Source organism: Poecilia latipinna, unplaced genomic scaffold, assembly GCF_001443285.1.
Source record: "Poecilia latipinna isolate Pla-1442-1.1 unplaced genomic scaffold, P_latipinna-1.0 Scaffold981, whole genome shotgun sequence".
Lineage (NCBI taxonomy): Eukaryota > Metazoa > Chordata > Actinopteri > Cyprinodontiformes > Poeciliidae > Poecilia > Poecilia latipinna.
The window spans coordinates 211587-232106 of record NW_015113597.1 but is presented as its reverse complement, the minus strand read 5'-3'; the positions used below and the strand labels follow the sequence as shown (position 1 = coordinate 232106).

The following is a 20520-nucleotide window of genomic DNA, read 5'->3' as shown; positions in this document are numbered from 1 at the left end:
AAAACAAACCAAACAAACAAATGCACCTTGGGAGTGCTATGGCCGTCTTCATGCAAAGAGAGCAAAGCAAGAAGTGTGGTCAGATTGCATTAAGATGTTAATCACCAAGTGTTTGGAAAGTTAGAAAAAGGGAAAGAAGAAACACTGCAAAAGTCATGAAAAGTTGATGTTTTACAAGTCTACAGGGCAAAAGGGAAATAATACCTCTATTTTATCTTATAATAAACATTTGCTCATAAATATTGCATTTGATAATGACATAAAAAGCAAAAACATACTCTGGAGTCTAATGCTCTGCGAGACATCCATGCACAATTTCGTAATATTAAAGGCAAAGATATTGTTCCTTTGTGTTCATACCAATGAGGTACGACGAAATATATCTAGATTCATCTTATCGCCTTCTCTTACCTCTTTATGGTCTGAGTAATGGATGACTGGCGTTGTAATACAGGCCGCCGGGTGTCAAAGATGTCGCGCGGCGGAGACTGGAGGTGAGAAGTCTCCACCGGCATGCTGATACTGCGCAGGAACCCCTGCCGCCTCACCGGCTACACAAGAAAAAGATACGTCAGAGAAGTGCGAACACAAATCATGCCGTACAGCAAATGACAAGGGTGATAAATACTGAGAGAGGCATTTCGCGAGTGGAAGAGAGAGAGAGACAGACAGAGAGAGAGAGAGAGAGACAGACAGAGAGAGAGAGAGAGGGAGTACCTGAACAAAAGTCGGAGGCTCGTCTAGTGACATCTGAGCCGTGGGAATGTCCAGTCGGAGCCAGGGAGGTTTCTTCCTCTGCAGGCTGCTGGTGCTTTCCCGCCGTGGTTCAGCCATGTTTTGTGTCCCGCTCCAGGCCTGCCAGCTATTGGGATTAAAAATAAAAATAGACAAATGGAAAGGTGAGTAAAAACACTAATTTCACAGTGAAATATTACCATTAAAATATAGGATCCTAGCAGAAAGCTCTACTTTAATATTCACTTTTTTCCTCTGACCAGTGAGCAAAGTGATATCCAATAGTTGATTGCCATTTCCTCAAAACCTAATAGGGAAGTACAAAAATAATAATAATAATTTATCATTATTATTATTATTTTTTTTTTTGTTGAAGGAGGAGGAAGCTTGCAGCCTTAAATATAATCCTTTAATTCTCACTTCACATCAATCTTAATCCCTTTTGGTGGTTTAAAGCAGCTCAGCACACATCTATCAGAGCCTAATGACTGTGTACGCATTCCCATGACGAGGCCCAAAGACCACAGAAGGTGCACAACAAACCTCAGCATCAGGCCGTCTGCCAGCGGCTGCAGCTTTGTAATTCTACCACCCCACCATCCAGCCTCACCTCTTCCTGTCATTTCCTGCATTCGCATTGTTCTCATTCTGATCTAGTTTGCATTTCAGGTTGCTTGCGCATTCCTGCAAAAGCATCCTTTTTTTTTGTCCTCTCTACTTGTTGCAAATGTTTAAAATCGCAGCTACGGAGCTGAAACCAAATGAATGTGAAAAACCTAAATTATTATTAATTACTGGGACACTGACAGAGCCATGGTAACAGTGTTTTTTTTTTTTTTTTCACTCCCTACACCAGATCACCCTCTTACTTGTGTTGTTACTCTTTGGAAAAAGAAGAAGGAGGAAAAAAAGGACATCCATGGCATTTTGAATCCACATCTGTTTCAGATTGGCATTTTACTGCACCACAGGCTCGTTTTAGTCCATGTCATGATGGGAAGTGTTGTCTGTGACTCTCTGCAGCGGCGGAAGGAAAACCTCACACACAGGTCAGCAGGGGTCAAAACCAGCATGTGAATGTAAACTGCGGTCCGAGTTACTGCAACCAAAATTCAATTTCAAGCTTACAGAACAAAAAAAATAACGGGACCAAGTCTATTATTACGATATTCTGGGAGAAGAAAAGTTCTAAATGCAACAAAGTCATTAAAAGAACAAAGCAAAGATTAAGCTATTCTGCAAGTTAATCTTTTTCTGGAATGCTTAACCTCGCGCAGGTATTAGAATTTTATCCTAAATGATGCATGACCCTCAGTGGCTTCGCGCTCTAGTTCTGCTAATCTGGTATCTCTCTTCAGAAGCTGGCTGAAGCAACGTGGAAAACTACCACCAGGGTTAGGCAGGCGGTCTGGTGAATAGGGAAAACATCCATCAAGCAGTTTAATTTAAGGATTTATTTAATTAAATACAATGAAGATCTGACAGAAGAAGAGGGTCAACCTGCTCTGTTTGAGACAGAATTTGATTGTTGATCCGGGAGCAGAAATGGGCACTAATTTTGTCTTCCAGGGATATAATCTCACTCAGTTATGGCACATACCAGACCAGCAGTCGCACTAATCCACTGTTCTCGACATGAAAGACTTCACAAAGTGCATAAATAAAATGAAGGACTCGGTTTTGTGACGCAAAGGAATCGGGCGCTGTGTTCCAAATGTTCGGCCACAACCTTATGAAACAAGCCTGGCTTTTTGTGCTTTAATTTATTATGTTTCCTCTGGTTTGACTGAAAACATTCTACCATTGTGGTAATTATTTTTGGCAATAGTAGTGGATGATGTGGCGGTATTGCACCTTCCTACAGGATACACATTTGGTACCGCTTACATGCATTTTTTTCCCCTCTTTAGCAAAATTATCCAGAAACCCATGCAGTGTTCTCACACATGGCTCAGGGGGCAAGTAGATGCATCTGAAGAATGAACGCTCATACTTTGGCCACACAAGCTGCAATCAGCAGTTGGATTTTTGCAAGGGATTTTTTCAGAGATCCGAGTTTCAAAGTTTGTTATAAATATGCAAAAAGCAAAACAACAGCAACAAAAAAAAATTGGCATTTAAAAAGTGATAGATTTAGTGGGGATTTATTCTCCATTTTTTTTAATTAAGAAAAAGTACATAAATCAAAAATAACATAAATAAATATCATAGATGTACCAGCATTACACCTGAATTAGTTAATATTGTTTGTAGCAGTCAATCAAAGCATTACGTCATGTCACACAGTTTTGTTTCTGTGAACTTATTTAACTAAAGGTTATCATAGCATGAAAATCTCATGCCAGCAGAGTCTAATGCTAAGTGTGAATCCGGTAAAGACGCATCAAATACTTTATCTTTAAAATCCATCAGGGTACCAACATTAGGGAAATGCAAATGTGACACCATTAACTGAGCCTCAGCAGACTTGTTGTTAGGACAACAGCCGCCATCTTGCTCCAGGCAAATTTAACTGGAATTTAATTACTTTTGCCATTGGTGTAAACAGCAGGACCCCTGATGTGAAGCAGATCAGAGGGAGCATCTCTACTTGAAGGTTAGAGAAATAAACAGGCTGGGAATTCATTTACAAGCAAGCCAGTTGTCCTGGTCTACATTTGTTTGCAGATGATGGACATTTTTCATTGTTCAGGACATTTTTTTCCCCATCCAGATAATGAAGGAACCTAAAAAAAAAAAAAAAAAACTGCTTTAACCCTTTTTCATCCAACTCTTACATCTCCAATATTGTGCATACTTAAACATTTACAAGTAATGACGCTATGACGGTTACTTGCCCTTTTCTGCAATCTTACACTCTATATATCCGACACTAAATATAAAAAGTAAGAAGCCAGCTGAAAAATCTTGACAGCACAAAAAACACCGGATTTGCTCAATGTCCATAGTATAAGTTGCAGCACTGTTTTCATACAGAAGCAAAAAAAAAAAAGTTAAAATAACTGAAAAAAGATTTTATGAAACATGCCAGAAAACCTGGTTGCTGAAACATAACTATAAACAAGCAGCTATTGTTTCATTCTTCCAGAAGTCTGCTGACCACTAGGAACATTTGGTCACAGCCCAAGGTAAACCCTCCGACATTCTCCAAGTAGTAAAGCCAAAAAGCCTTGGAAGTCTGTCTCTGTCTTTTTCTCTCGTCATCTTCCAAAGTCAACATGGCCGTAAAACTGGCATTGGCCTGCAGCTCGTGTCTGAGGAGGAGTTTAGCTGGAACAGTTGGCGTAGTCATTGCTCAAAATGTGAGCGTGGCTAAGAGAGCTGTCCTTGCTTTTTTTTTTTTTTTTTTTTTTTTTTTAAAAATTAAAAATGGAAGCCGGGAGAAGGATGAATTCAAAGCTGCTCTCAGTCTGAGAAAAATCTGATATTACAGCCAGGAAGTCCTTCAGCAGCAGATATCCTTGGGGGGAAGAAGGCACAACTGAATTGTTGGCAAATATCCAGGCTGAAGGATTAGCTCTTCCCGGATGGAGAATGTTATCTAGCTGTAAGTTTGAGGGGGAAAAAAAAAGGAGGAGGAGCGCATAATATTCAAGCTATTTAATTTGTTCATTTCTTAATTTCAGATGCCTCATAGTGCCCCAGATTGTTTACATTCCCAGAGCTGATTGGAGGCTCACATTCTTGTGACCACCATGACTTAATCAAAAAGAATTGTTTTGACTTCAAGATTCACATCCAACAGAGGGAAAACACCCACATCCACAACTTAGCACTGAGCCTTGAAAGACCAACTTCCTGCACTTTGTAAAAAAAAAAAAAAAAAACAGGACCTCCCACTCAATCACAAGACCATGGACTACTCAGTGTGCAAGGCGTTTTATTCTGGGGTGATTCAGTGCCTCTCCAGAACCCACATGAACCAGCAGAGGACAATCAAGCAAACTAAACACAGAGGACATGCTGACATCTTTGCAGATGTGGGGACACCCAGCAGGCCGTAATGAGCAGAGCTGACAGGCATAGCCAGCGCTCTCCGTTTATTACACAACATGCCAGTTTAGTTTTCCGTGACATTGCTTCACATAAATGCCCTGTAAATGCTTTCTAGTTCTGAAATAAATAGGAAAAACAACAACAGAGGATCGAGCCTAGTCCATGAAAGACAATTAAGGCAGCAAACATTTTTCATGAATCCTTATCTTGAGTAAGTCGTGAGAAATATTTTTACATTCTTTACATCTTCTCCACCCAAGGACATAATGATCTCTGGCTTTGTGCGTGCCGTAGCCGCATTCCATAAAATCTCTGGCAGTTTCAAGCTAAAATGGCAGCAGTAGCTGCCTTGAAACCACATGCAGACCTAACCACTACGGACAGGAGCTGACTGGTTCCCGGCCACTGTGTTGCTGCGTGTTGCACCACAGGAGGCAGTCACACTTTGGGTGGCTCAGAAAGCTGCATCTCTGTTGCTGACAGAGCCAGCAGTCATCAAAGTATCCTTGAGTATCCTTCTTAAACAGCGTTTTGACTAAAAATCTGTACTCAGGGAAGAAGAGGTGTTCCTCTCTGTTCAAGGAGACCCCATAAGGGTAAATCCTCATGTAGATACGAAGCTTGTTAATACTGTTCTATTGTTACTGTGCTGCTTCACATGCTGTTTTTATTTTGTTTTTAATTATGTAAAGCACCCTGAAATGCCTTGCTGCTGAAATGTGCTATACAAATAAAATTTGATTGATTGATTGATTGATTGATCAAAGAAAGAAATTGGTATAAAAGGAGGGCCAATCAAGTGTAACAACATGGTACGGATGAGCTTCCTAATAATAATACCTCATTTTTGACAGCTGCTCAGTTTTCTGAACTTTAGTTCCTTCTTTCATTTCTTTTTTTTTATTTTCTGTTTCTGCTGCTACTTTTTCCGTTTTCTTGTCCACTTCACACCAACTTTCTCATTTGTGCCCTTCTGTGACCTGTCAAAACTCACACTTTCGGTGTACAGGACACCAGTTCAGTACAAAAGTGCACACAAGAGCAAGACTAATGATTGATTTAGACATGAAACCAAGTGGCACAGACAGGGTCACTCCATGTTTTTCTAGCACATACCATTTATTCTGTTTTACACAAGAAAACTTTTATACTAAAAGTTTTACTTTCACATGGTGAACGAAGGTGTTCAACTTTGAATTACAAAGGGATTTCTAAATGTGTCGTTTTTACTTCCATCTGAGGTTCACCTGCACAGCATTGCAGAAATTTTGAGCTTCAGAGAGCACATCATGCTGCTAACTCTCCAATTTGGGTACATCAAGGAAAAGGTCTTATTTGAATGAGGAGAATTGGACTGTAAGAAGAAGTAATATTACTATGGAATGTTGCAAACACCAGAACCAGGTGAAAAACCGCTGATTTGAAAGCAGAATAACAACAATAATATAAAAAAGAAATACAACTTGTTGCCGTTTCATTTCTAGATACATAAATAGAAATGTGCAAGACACTTCATAGAAATGCAGGGAGAAATCACCTCGTTACCAGAATCGGCCCATTTTCAAAATTGCACAACCTATTGCTTGTTGAGAAATGTTCATTTGTTCATTAAGGCTGCAAGAGTGCGAGAGAAAGCAGTACTTTCAGTTGACAATGGTAAGGCTGAACAGAGTACAGCAAAGCTGCTCCGTTTCATCGTTTTCATCCAACAGGGTCTACATCCTCAAGAAGTACACACAGAGACTGCTCTTCTAAAAATGCTACCTTTGTCAACCACTAATTTCTCATGTTTAATGCATCAATCATGTTGTCTTTAAGAAATACGTGATGTCTCTGCTCCTAATATAGTTCACAGGAAGGAAGTCTAAAAATATATGTTTTGTGTGCTGCTTTAATATGTTCTTCTAAAAGAGAAACAAGAATAGAAAGGAAATCAAGTGGTTTACTTCTACATCACCCTCTCCCATCCCGTCTATGACAAAATACAGCCACAGGCCACAAGCTGAAGTGCAACTGAGCACCAGCAAGAGCAGCAGTCATCTGGATTGACCCTAGTGACATGTGACAGTCTGTCACACCAAACCGGCCCTTACGACATTAAAAAAAATACACACCGAGACAGCAGAAATATCCACCGCAGCTGACCCGAAGATCAAGTGTCACAGCTAGTTGAGGGGGGATGCGTAGTGGTTTGGTGGGGGTGAAAAAGCTGCTGTGGCCGGGGAGATAGACGGTGGGCACAGGCGACGGGCACGCCGACGAATGGTGGAACTGCTAATGCATTTTCCCATGTCAGGATTTTAAAGATCTTAAATTCAGTCACTGAGCTTTCAGTCTGATCATTTTAACCACGCAAACTTAACTATATCAGTTACGCGTGGAGTGACAGATTTGCATCCAGTTAAATGCCACACTCCCTCACAATCATAACTGCAAGCCAGAAATATAAATAGGTTGTAAAATTATAAATGGCCTCTTAACAGCAGCCTGTGTGCAAGCGGTCTATTTATAAAACTGGGCTGCTTGTGTGCAATTAGATAAAAGGGAACCCGACTTAAAAAAAAAAGAATCCACATGCGCGTGTTTGTGCGGGGAACTGTTTTCTGACAGAAATAAGAAGACGGCTCTTGAATACTGCGCTTGTGAAGCCACCGTTATAAACCTAGATGCTTTCACTGGTCTCTGTGAAAGAAATAAACACCATCTGTATTTGCCATCGCATCCCACCCCTTCGCTTCCTCTACAAAGCCTTAAGACACTCCCAGGCAAATACAGAGCCTAGAAAATTGTGCTCTGCTGTATTATCAGCAAAAGACCTGACTTTTCATAGCGCAGTAATATCCTATGCAGGAAATCAGTCTGAAGGAGGAATGTTTTGCCACACAGAAACTGATACACACACATGTAATTACACAGATTTTAGTGTGCTTACCAGCAGATATCTCTTAGCTGTCTCCGTGTAAGACTAAAAAAAATAAAATAAAAAAATCTTACACGCGAAGCTAATACAGCACATGAATTTTTAATCATTGTGCACAGGTAAATAATTTACAGCTCGGATCTCAGTGGAGTGCCTGTGCACATGCAGGTAGCAGTACATGGTACTTGCACATTCCCTTTTCTCACAAGCCATTTCAGGTCCCTTCAGGAGACAACAAAAAGCTTTCAGTGGAAAAATGAGGCTCACCGAGTAAAGTTGTGAAATGTCTCAGTGCAGGGCTCTGCTTGTGCCTCTAATCTTCAGGAAGCAGCTGACATAAAAGACTCCCTCACCATGAGCTATATATACTTCATAGGTCTAGATAACAAGATATGGGGGTTTTAAAACAACAGAACATTTAAGCCCACTTACACCATCCTGTCCATTCCTGTTATATCCACGCGTAAAAAAACCACAGTCTTTGAATTGTGCAACGTCTACGCAGCTCATTCCGTCTGCCACTGAAAAGGTTGTCATTAGCTAAATTAATCTCCAACTGTAGCCTTTAAGAAAAGGAAAAATTCAGTACCTCCTAAATCTGTGGTATAAAAATCCATTAGAGTACAGATCAATTACGTACTGGAGGCAGCAAAGAAATTCGATATGTGTGCAATGCTGATGAAGACCTAAAGATATACATCTTGTAAAAGTATGCACACGCTTTTTGATATTCTCACAGTAAAGCTCACTTACTAAAATTGGCAATTGGTATTACCAATAACATTTTTGGGGAGGGGTCAAAGAAAGAAGAAACCAGATTTGGCACAAAACCTCTGGGAATTATGCCAATGTATATATTATTTTTACAGCCTTGCAAATTAAGCATAAGCTGTAGGAGACGAGAAAAAATAAAGGCATCACTCTCAAAACAAGACAATCTCTTAATATAAAATCTAATAAAAGTGGAAGAATAAAGGATAAATGTGAAGAATCATATTCTAAAAAGAAAGTTGGGAGGCACCAATGGCAGGATACAAAAAGGATGAAAAAGAAGGGTGCACTGAATACTATGGATATTGTGTGATTAACCAATCTTCAGTATCCTGCATGTCTGGGCTGCTGAGAGTCTGTTTCAAATCATTCTCCAAGGTCGAGGCGATTAAAAAATAAAAGTAGTTTTGTAAATTCACATAACTCTTATGTGATGACATTGTCTTATCCAATGAGATAGTGTCATCACATTTCAAAAATGTCTCATGGGAAAACTTCAGCTGTCAGGCAGATCAAATTCACGGAAAAGAATGTCAGCGATCTCATTTGCACTTCACATCATGATAACGAGATCATGTCTGATGCACCACCATGCAAAGCTCAAAAGAGCTGCTGTTTTGAGCAAGAGGTTAAGGTCAAGTCCTTTTGGTTCTCCAAACTGTGTCCAGAGACTTCATACAAGCAAATTATTGTCTACAGAAAGTCTAATAGTCTCTGGTTAGGTGAGTAAGAGGAGAATCTCTGAAAGAGCATGTCTTGACAACATGTGATCCTCATCTGCATAGTTTCCAGCATGATATCAGCCTGATTTAGACTACAAAAGGCTTCATTGTATGGACTGGTGTGGACTGGGCTGAACAAGGGTCATTGTGCAGGCTGATACTCCAAAAAAAAAGAGCAAGATCCGGCTCAAGTTTTCATTCTCGCATCAGTGGAAATGGCAGACTAAGCAAATTCCCAGCTGAGAAGAATTTATCGACATGAGGCACACAGCAAGCTAAGTTAATCAAGGTTCAGCAGTGTCATCATGTAGGTGTGCGTAGTGCACGGCGCTCAGCTCAAGACTTACTAATGTGGAGATCCTTTATTTTAAAACCCCCACAGTAAAGTAATCAATCAGCAGGAATAAAAATACTTGACAAAGGATGGAGGGTAGGGGTGATGTCACATCCTCTGTGGTGGACCACCAGCTTGAGGAGCTATGGTTACTGCTTGTTTTACTGGGGAGCCCTGGAAGGAAGGAAACGCAGAACAGGGGAGGGGCAATGTGTAAATGAAGGCAGGAAACACGCCGCAGACCGGGTGCATTCTTAGTGTCCGGTCAACACAACCAAGGAAACAACATACGACTGCTCACAAGTACAGGAACAGAACCACACGGCACGTGTAAACTTACACATCCCATCCCCTGGCCCTGACAAGGCGTACGTGACTGAAATGCTATTAGAAAAAAAAACAAAAAACGGGTCTTCTGTGAAAAGAAAGCCTGCTGGACAGAAATCAGCAAGAGATTTCAGTGTGGCTTGTAATGTATGAATGGTCACTTCCCACACTAGCACGGATCAAAGCTGAGAGCAGATGTTTAATCTCAGTTAAACTTCACAAAGTCAAATATGGACACAGAGTAGCTTTTAAAGTTGCAAAAGAAAGACTTTGAACTTGACTTAGAAATGCCATCTGGGAGCCACCGAGTCATACACTATGAGAGTTAAAGACGACACTGTATCACTATCATTCAGTCATGATAAACTAAGGATTTTTACAAAAACATTACATGACTTGTTTTGCCCAACCCATGCAAATGGACACTTTTGTATTTTAGATGTATGCGAAGCTTATGGAGAATGTCGAACCAGACATTTCTTCTCACACTGAAATACTTCAATACGGTGCTAAATGTTTAAACCTGGTTCTCTACAGGCAGGAGGATTATATATATATTTTTTATTTTGTAGTGATAACAGGAGCAGAGACCTATTTAATCTTTAGGCCTCTCTCTGGATTAGAGGGAGGGAAAAATCATCCTACTTCCCCACACAGCAGCTAGGTAATTATAATAAGCTCCCAAATTTGAATCTCTTTCATGTGCTCAAAAGGCAAATATGGCCGAGAAGGAAGAAAAGCTGGGAGGCATCATTATAAAAAAGCCAAGCGATGTTAGTGTGGCTACATTCAAAGCATGTGCGAGAACTTTTCCCGACGGCTGCATGCGGTGAAATCTCACAAATCAGTTACATGTAAATTAATCGCTGCATGTCTTCTGCTTTAACCGTGAAATGAGAATAAATCTGATAATGCAGAGAGCTTCAGATGCCAATAGCCACATTTTCGATCCACAGGAAAAAAAACATTGTCTTTGGGTCTTACAGGAGAACAAGTCCAACCAGATGTTTCGGTGGATTACATGAACAGCGTTCACTGGGAAAAATTATAAATGTGAGAGGAGATTTGGGTGACAAAACAGGGGAAAATCTTGTTACGGTATTATTTCTGATAATCTCCAAAACAAACGTATAATATATTTACAGTGAATTTTCATTTCCAAAGACTCTTTGCTCTTCTGCACACTTACCTAAGCAGCTAGATTTTATCATACTGATCGAATCATCTCAGGAAACCCAACCCACAGCAGCTTTAGTCATTCATTTCTTCTTTTGTATCACTCCAAACTGTTTTGTACTTTCGTTTATATAGAACCAACAGCTGCATTTCCTCCTTTTACAAGACGAAACAAAAACTCACATGGGTTGATCATTTTATTAGAATAATACCTAAAAGTATGTTACGGAAAAAAAAAAACATAGGTACTGCAAGTTTTTCCTTCTTGTGACATCGTGCGTTTGTATAAAATTGCTTGTGCAAAGTTGCCCTTAGCAGATTGCTTCAGTTTGTTTTACATCAGTGAAGTGAAGTGTCAATGTTTGAAGGATGCTCTGCTTCTGTTTTCTTATCTCAGCATAGTGTTGAGTCCAAGGTGAAGATCCTACAGAAATCAAAACCCAAAGAACAACAAGGGACCATCATCACTTTCTTGATGATAACAGACTAAAAGAAACATGTTTTGTGTCCAGATGTGTCTCTTAACTAAAGAAATGGTTGAGAAATCCATTAATGTTTCTGCAGTCTCATGACCATTTGATGCTACAGCCCAACCAGCTCCTTCAATAAATGTCCTGAGTGGGTGCTGAAGTTGAGTTTTCTTGGGGTTTATTTTGTTCTCTATAAACTTCTGCTTCTCCCAAACCATGTCCAAATTGACTATTGGGTCAGAAAATCTGTACTTAGACCATCAACATGAATCTTTCGATGTGCAGCTCAGACGCAAATAGACTTTTGTGAACTCATAAGGGCTGGACATGCCTCTCCATGTCTGTGTACACAAGCTGCTTGGACTTGGTGGACGAGCGCATGCTCCTATTCATACTATTTATAGTTCAGCTGAATAACCACATTCCAATTGGAGAGCTACCGTTTTTTTTTTTTACTGTAGCCTGTAAGGGGCAATAATGTGTTAGATTGAGCGCCATCACTCAGTAGAGGAGAAGAAAAGAAGCACCAAGACAGAATAATTTTTTTAGCCAACTAAATTATACACCCTCGGAAATGAGCAGGCTTCTCATGGGATTTCTTTAAAATAAACTTTGTTGTTTTTCTTTTGCTCACGATCTGACCTGTTGTTTTCTTTATTGGCTTTCTGTTTAGCACCACCCTCTGACCGAGTTCTCCATCACTGCCAGTGCGCAAAGTCAACCCGATCACAAAACTTTGTGCAGCAAATGAACATCTGGAGAGACCCATAGCAGACTCTAGCAGGCGAATACAGATGACGAAGGTTGCGTCGCGAAAGCTTTGCAGTAGAATAGACATTGGAGAAAACTAGGAGGGGCAAGCTATAGGCATAAGGGTTTGAATATGCTTCAATATAATTTTCTTGGATTGTAGTTGATTAGACTTGCTCATTAATTATTTTTTTTTGCAGCATTAGTTCACTACACTACAAATTTTTATAACCTGCCATAAACGTATGATTCTCAGTAGTATCTTTTGACCCATCTTATTCCTCGGTGTAATTGTTAAAACGTTCATAGAAAATGTGAGATTAATGTTTTGGATAAAATTTTATTGATAAGTAATGGAAGGTGAGAGAGTTATGAACAGAGAAGTCATTTAACAGAGATTTGACGGATTGCTGCAGCTCACTCCAATTAATTCATTCAATGAACAGCCTGTTTGTCAAAGAAAGTAAAGCTAAATCTTTGAGGGGGAGGGGGAAGGGTTGAAAGACTTGTAAAAAACTAAGGATGAATGTTAAAGAAGTGGGGAGACCGAAGCCATACACCAGGGATGAAAGATATGTGGAAAACTTCTGACAAAAGCACAGGAAAACAGGGAAGACAGGGGCAGGTCCTTTGGGACAGTCCCAAAGCCCAGAAAGAGGAAGGCCTTTTTACAACTGATGGAACAAGGGAAAACACACGCAGTCTTTCAGAAAGGAACTAAAGTCAGTTTTCCCCCTCAAGTCAGAGCACACACAATTAGCAATGTTTCCAAATACAAATAATGAAATCATTGCTAAATGTGCGGGTGGTTAGACATAATGTCTTGTTTTAACTCTGGAAAGTTTAAAGAATTTATCACTTTTACACCAGTTTTTTTTTTCCTCGTCAATTTAAGAGGATACATAAACACCACATTGGGATTCCATAAAGAAACCTTCTCCAAAAAAAACCTGGGCGTGATCAGCTGCACAACAGAAATGAGGGGTTTTACATCTTTTTTTTTTTTTTTTTTTTTTTCCATGCACAACATTACAAGCTGGGCCAGCTATGGAAATTTGCAGGAACGTTGGCAATATTGGTAAGCAGCATGTGAATGTAGACAGAGCAAGTTGAGAGTTGCATCCAAGACGTAAAATGTGCCTGGCTTCCTGCCACAGCACCTTCTCTGACAGCTAAAAAGAAATTCCAATCTACTTATGTCAAAAAAGCTGGTACCCAGAGGTTGAAAAAGCACATTAGTCATTTGTATTTTTATTTATTTTTTTTTTAAAAAAAGGTTACATTTTAGAAAAAAATAAAAAAATAAAAAATCTAACTCAAACCAAGTTAAACATCAGCAGGAAAAGAAAAAAAAAAAGTCAAAATAAGAAATGTGACAGTGGTCCAAATCACGCCCTTTTCATTTCTGGGAAAGCAGCTGGAGTGAGTTTGGTGGATGTGATGCTGTTGGGACTGCTGAAATTCTCCAGATACAAATCTGTGTGTGCGTTTCCATTCAGGGAACAGTCAGTTTAAGTTTAGCAGTCTGGTACACAATGAGGATTCACAGCCTCTGGGCATGAAAACTGACCACTCCAAAGATAGAGGAGCTGGGAGGAAAGCGGGAGTGGGCCTGGGGTACCCTATTTAAAACCTCACTCCTGTCGCCGTTGTGTCAGGGTTGGGATACTCTATCGGTTTGGGTGTTCCTTGAAGCTTGAAGTCTGAACCAACAATGAGATAAGGGAAAGTAAGCACACTCCAGCTACCAAACAGCAACTATAAAAGTAGAACATGTTCTAAATTTACCAGTATTTAAAATGAGGATTCCTCAGAACCAATAGTAGTAGCAACATTTCAGTAAGGTTTTGATTTTAATCATATGTTGTGTTTCCCCATCTTAAGGTCAGAAAAGCCACTATTTGTTTCAAAGACACATTTGTAATATGTTTGTTATAGAAAAAGAGTTAAACGTGTTTATTTAAGCATTTGAAATTTTGCAAAAACAAAAATTTTGAAAGACCTTTTTGAACTTTAAGGTCCTGCAAAATCTTTAGGATTAAGATGTAATGAATTAGGCATAAGGGCTTTAAGTAGATTAATTCTTATAGAAAAAGATACCTTAGGGTCTTTGATAGCTATTCTAATTTTTCAAATTATGTATTTTCCATTTAACATTTTTCTGAATTATGCCATAAACAAACTAAATGCTGTATTTTGTAGTTAATACCCAACATTTCAAAAGCTCCACATAAAAACAACCACATTTATCTAGATTAATTTACTTAAAAATGATTCTGTACAGCTTTTTTTTAAAAAAATCTACCAGAGTCATTATTAATATTTCTGTAATTAATCAAATGTTACATTTTTAATAAAAAAAAATTAACAGTTCATAGTACAATGACATAAACATAAAAACCAACCGTAAACACTTAGACAAGTTGATCCTAGACTGCATGTGTTGACTGAGATTACAGAACCAAAGGAGCGTGGCTAACAACATCACCAGACAAATGTACACAAAATGTGTTGGGGATTTATCCTATACATTGTTATGCTCTAGTATGTCAACATGCATCGTCCTTTAGGAGACAATTCACTCAGTAACGTGAGGTGTCCCTTTTCCTTACATTTTTATTTATTTCCACACAATAAAACATCAGAGATATCTCAAGTGAGCAGCATCTGATCTCACACTCTCAGTTCCCCTGTTATTTATTTATTTATTTATTTGCCACACCTGAAGTCACTGAAAATAAAAGACACAGTCACGTAAAAACAGCAGGACAACATCAGGCTCTGCATTTGGAATTGGTGGAGCTCCAAATCCTTGAAAATATTTCACCTATCTGGGAAGAAGAAGAAAAAGTTTTGGAAGTGAGGAATAGATGTTGACCACAAAATGAAACTGTTTAAAGACTTGCTTAAGTTTGATTCATTTATTTTACAATGAATAAATCATAAATCCACACCGTATGTAATGCTTTGCTGTGAGTGCCCTCGGAAAGCCGGGCATGATTAATAGTAGCAGTCAAAGCGGGGTTAGAGTAATTGATTGTCCATTTGTTTTTGTTGTTTTTTTCCTGTGTAAACATTTTAAATCTGCAGGAAGGTGATAAATTAACATCATGTTGCTACAAACTATTTTATAACGCTGTTCTATAGATCTACAGTTTTGCTTTTCATATCATTAACAGTTGTGTGCATTTTGGTGATGTTGTATAAAGTTAAAAGTGTGCTGAACATTTTTATGTGCATAAACAGGGCTTGTGACCAAATAAATAAATGAATGTTTAAAAAAACCAGGCAAAACAGCTTTCAGCCTCCAACAAACACTTTTACACCATCCTCCTCAACATGTTATTGTCTGCATTCGATTCTGCTGATCAGGGTATTTCTCGGTTCAGATGGGCCCTGGGTTATCAACCTTTGCCTCTGCTCTGTGGACACTCACACACTGACGTTGCTTCTGTCGTATAGCCACATTGCATTCTGTCTGCAGTCCTTACATCCCTCTCTGACAATGGCACATTGCTGCCCCAGCAGGTCAGCTGTTCAAATCCCAAGCCCCCAAACTGTTTGATCACATTTACCCGCCTCTTCATAAATTCACCTGCATTTTGTCACTGTCAAGTTACAGCTTCGACACCAAGATTAAATGGATTATTCCTTACACAATATTAACGGCCAACGTGTCTTTGAGGAAGGCTTTCCCCCTTTTTTGGTTTTTTTTTTTTTTTTTTTGTCCTACTCAAAGTGAGTATTCGCAGTCTGGAGTCCAGGCGCTTCATTACTTCTAGTCAGCTAATTGCTCACAGATGTGTGTTAAAAAGAACAGCCTCTTTGGGAAATTAAAGGTTTCTTCTTGAATGTCAAATTCTTAAAGCATGGGAATTTGATATTTTATTACAGGCATGTACAAAAATGAAATGTTATTAAAAAGAAAATCAATCTATTCAGAATTTATGTTTACTTAAATTAAATTAGTTGGCAGATTTTGTTGCTTTTCAGTAACCAAACCCTGTTTAAGTTGTGAAATCCTCCAAGTAAACAATTCACACCTGGGGTGTCCATTTCATTGTCAGAGAATCATGTAAAGGTTAGAATTTCTTAAGCTGTTTGATCAACCTGACCTCTGAGAGTTCTTCACACTCAAAGAGGAAGACCAAAGTTCAAAAAAGTGCTGCTGTGGTTTTACTGAGCCTTGAGGGGGGACACACACACACTGTACTCCCATCTCTCTGAAAAATGAGCTTTGCCCGCAGGGTGAAGACCCTCAATCACGATGAAAACGCCAATCCTAAATCAGACGTGTTCAGCCATTTAACAGGCTAATGTTACCTTGAGTTAAATAAAACCATCCGTTGTGACTTGGATGCTCCATGTCAGATTATCTCCCAGCTTTCCTTGTGTGTCAAAGGTTTCCAGTATGTTCTGCGAATGCCAGTTCATGTTCAGCTCATGACAGATGAGGTGCTGACTGAGAGAAAGGCAGGGTGGTATGCTGGCAGATGGAAGCCTTGGAGGCTTAGAGGTAAAACTGAAATAGCCCTGCTGCTGCATTACATCACAACTGACTTCATCGTCATGCCGGCCGTTGCATCATGCAACCACCAAAGGTGTCACGAGGATAGGTGCAGCTGCTGCAATGGTTGAACTCTCTCAAGTATATCGACTGCACACCTCACTTCCAAAACGAACAAAAAGCTGCACAAGCGTTTTTTTTGTTGTTGTTTTTTCTTGTCGACAATTGTCCACATCGGACGCAATGTGTTGTTTTTTTTTTAATCACTCCGCTAATATGACAACAAAATGTGTCTGCTTAATATATTTCAGATGCATTTCACAGACATCACAGTGTAACTCATGCAACAACAAAAAAAAGAGGAAAAACTTTTTTTTTTTTGACAATTTAGTCAAAACCACAACCACATCAGAGTCAGGCAGCTGGGCACTGAGCCAGTGTGATGGAGAAATCGCTCAAATGCTGATTTTCTAGATGTCTAGCCATCGAACATGGCAAACAAGGTTTTGAAACTATGCTTCATTTGAGCTCAGTGGTGGGATCAGTTGCAACAATTTACTTAGCAGGAACGCATGCTTCTTGATTCCCAAGCGGAAGAACAAGTTAGTCTACGTGTTAAACAGGTCCAAGTATTGTTCCCATGTCGGCTGTTAACAAGTCCGCCCAGGATGCAAATATTAATAGTAGCAGACTCAACAGTAGCAGACAAAGCACACGGTGGCTTGTGAACCTTTTCATATTTTCCCACATCACAACTATAAACAGTGAATCTCATTAATATTTAATGTGGCTAACACAAAGCTCTGTGTAATAGTACAGTGGAAGGAAAATGATGCACGGTTTTCGAAAATGTTGAAATATGAACAGTGTGGCGTGCATGTGGGTTCAACTCTCCTAAGTCAATACTTTTTGTAGAACCACTCTGCAGCTCTGCACATCTATAATGAACTCTACTCTTTGAAAAACAGCTCATGCTCAGTTTTGTTGGATGGATGTCTAGGTTAGGGTCTAAACTTTGGCTGGGCCATGTTAACTCATGAAGATTCTTCTATCTAAACAGTCCTGTTATAGATCTCGTGGCATATTTAAGAACTTCGTACTGATAGGTGAATTTACACCCCAGTTTAAAATCGTTTGTTGCTTCTGCCAGGATTTCTTCCAGGATTATCCTGTATACACAAAAAAAGCATGTGATACTTTAAAATCAAAGACACGTCACACGAAATAATGAAAATTTCAACATTTTGCGATTACAAAATGTTCTCGACATTTTGTTGCTGTAGACTTTACATACCCTCAGGATGCTTTTTGCATGTGATTCAGATGCGTTTTGTGGGTTTAAATGGCCTAAGGTTACTTAGAGAATCATGTGCTTCACACACATGGAACTGTTCAGCCGACTGACGCTCGTTTCATTCAACTCAGAGAGAGCTCCAGCCAGACAAAATGAAGAAAATGACCAGCAAATCCCAGAGGGTACACCCAGGTATGGGAACAGGGAAAGTTTCCATGAAGACCAGCTAAACATTGAGAATTAAAAAAAAAAAAAAAAAAATAAAACAAATGTCAACAAAATAACAGCGTCGTCCTTTTAGGTCCATTACTGACAGTATGTCAGTAATGGAAAATAAACATGAGGAGTTGTGTTTTCTTGGCGCTGAATAGTTTTAGATGCATGGAAAAAAAAAAAAAAAAAAACACCTATTGAAGAATGGAAATGAATGGAAGTTGACAGCATGAGAACCAAGCATGAAATCCTGCTCTGTATTTGAAGTCAACACCATGAAGGGTTTCTTCAGGACTGTGCACTTGGCCGGAATGACAGAGAGAAACTGTGCCATGAGTCATGCTGGCAATAATTATGGTGTGGCCCCGTCAATAGACGCCTGAAAAACTCTCATACCAGCCTGTCGATAAAAGGCCCTGCTGGATGATAGATCTGCTTCAGCAGAGCTGCTTAGAAGTAACACAGGAATATAAATGGACCACAACACAACAACAGGACACTTTGGGAATATTCTCTCTGGGATCCAGTTGGAGCAGAGACAGAGGATGAGCATGACTGCCACTATCACCAATCAGGGGTTTGCTTTATTGGTCGGATTACATCACCCACCCCTCTAGCTCCATGTGATAATGTTTCAGGAACACTGGGCACACAAACTTGGCCATGTGCTTCTGCATCCTCACTGCCAAAATAAGTCAGCACTTTCTAATACAGTGTGGCTACAGTTTCACTTCATCCTGGCCAGGTATTGTAGGACGGCGATGAGCGTAACTTGTCAACAAGACCACAGATTGTTAATATGTAGGCTGCTTGTGATGCTGCCGTGAGTCAACTTTTGGTATTATTTTTTTGGGGGGGGTGGAGAGGGTAGGGTGCTGCAACTGTTTGAATATCGTAACTCTCAACTATGAGTCATTTTAGGACACAGTCGAGTGCAACACAAAGGCAACAATCTTGGGACAAAGCACAGCAAAAAGAAAACTGGCTCTTGAGTCTCTTTTCTTGTGAACTTACACAAACATTTATTTATTAAGCCATCCGCAGTGGTGTGAAAGGAAATGTGTGAGCCGATTTGCATGGGGGAGAAGGATGCTGATGGTGACCACGAAGAAGAGGTTGAGTGGGAGGAAGACAAAGATGAATGAGGTCATGGTGAAACTGTGCATGGTGTCAGCTGCTTGGTCATTCACCAATTACTCATAATCAAGTCCATCTTTCCAAATAAAATCGAAAATCATACCACAAACTTAAGTTTCTTCTCAAACGTCATAATTTCGAATGAAACATCGTGAGGGTTTTTATGAAAATAATCTCACCATTTCTGTTCAAGTAGGAGCTCAAGTAGAAAAGGTAGCCTGCACATGTCAGCCCATTCATTCCACTGGGACACATTACAGTACGTGTCTCTTGTTTCAGAAAGCCGGTTGGGCCTATTGGAGCGAACCCAGTTATATGCTACAGAGCTGGAGCACTTTAAATTCTCCACTTTCACAATGACAACTCCGCTACAAACAGCAGCAAATGGCACAGAACACAGTGTCCCAAAGTGCTACCTGCCACCTGAATCTTAAGGGTTCCCAACGCTGACCAGTTAATTGGCCAGTAAATTCAATCGACTTTGAACGAGCTCGTTTCCTTCTTAATAATCACGACGCTGAGCGCTTCTTCCGACCGCTGCCTGCCTACCTTCCGTATGGGGCGACCACGGCAGCAGACAGTCACGATAAAAAAAAGACACAACTCACCCTTAAAACGTCCAGCAGTATAAGAGATATCCTTATTCTGAGATTCACAGGCAGCAGATCACCGGTTGTTACATTATCCTAACAGCGGCGCGGCAGCAAACGGGGTTTTTCTCTCCCCCCCCCCCCACCAAACAGATGTGTGATTTTCTTCTTTTCCTTCTTCTTTCTTTTCTTTTCTTTCTTTTTTTTTTAAATACCAGTACTGGTGCCGTGCGTAAAATCCAATCGCTTCAGCGTTGGTCTCAGCTGCGGCGCAAGCGGGGAAATAGGAGGGTGTAACAGGGATGTGGCTGCTGTCCGCTCCCCTTCTCTCCTACGGACGGAGCATTTCCACGCTGCTCCATGAAGCGAGCGACCGAAGTTCCCTCTCTGCCGCCGGTTGTAGCCTAATTCAGTTTCGTGGAGAGCCAGCCCCGCCCTGGGCTGAAGACGGTCTGACGGAAAGGCGAGCCCGAGGAGCGCGTTAGCCAATCGGTGAGTACACGGGGAGGCGCTGCTTCTCCCGGTTAACTATCGGGGTGACTAAGCGTTATCATCTGTCCGTTTGGATTCAGGCAGCG

At 40.1% G+C, this 20520-nt stretch overlaps 1 protein-coding gene across 1 annotated transcript; it reads right to left on the bottom strand.

Moving 5' to 3' along the window:
- Window positions 1-20: 20 nt before the first annotated feature.
- On the bottom strand, window positions 21-20520 carry rhbdf1a (rhomboid 5 homolog 1a (Drosophila)). The gene is made up of 3 exons (XM_015050268.1): window positions 19961-20520; window positions 718-862; window positions 21-551 (listed from the first exon to the last, which is right to left on the bottom strand). The coding sequence occupies exons 2-3, from the start codon at window positions 832-834 to the stop codon at window positions 408-410; spliced, it is 261 nt and encodes an 86-aa protein (XP_014905754.1). The 5' UTR covers window positions 835-862; window positions 19961-20520; the 3' UTR covers window positions 21-407.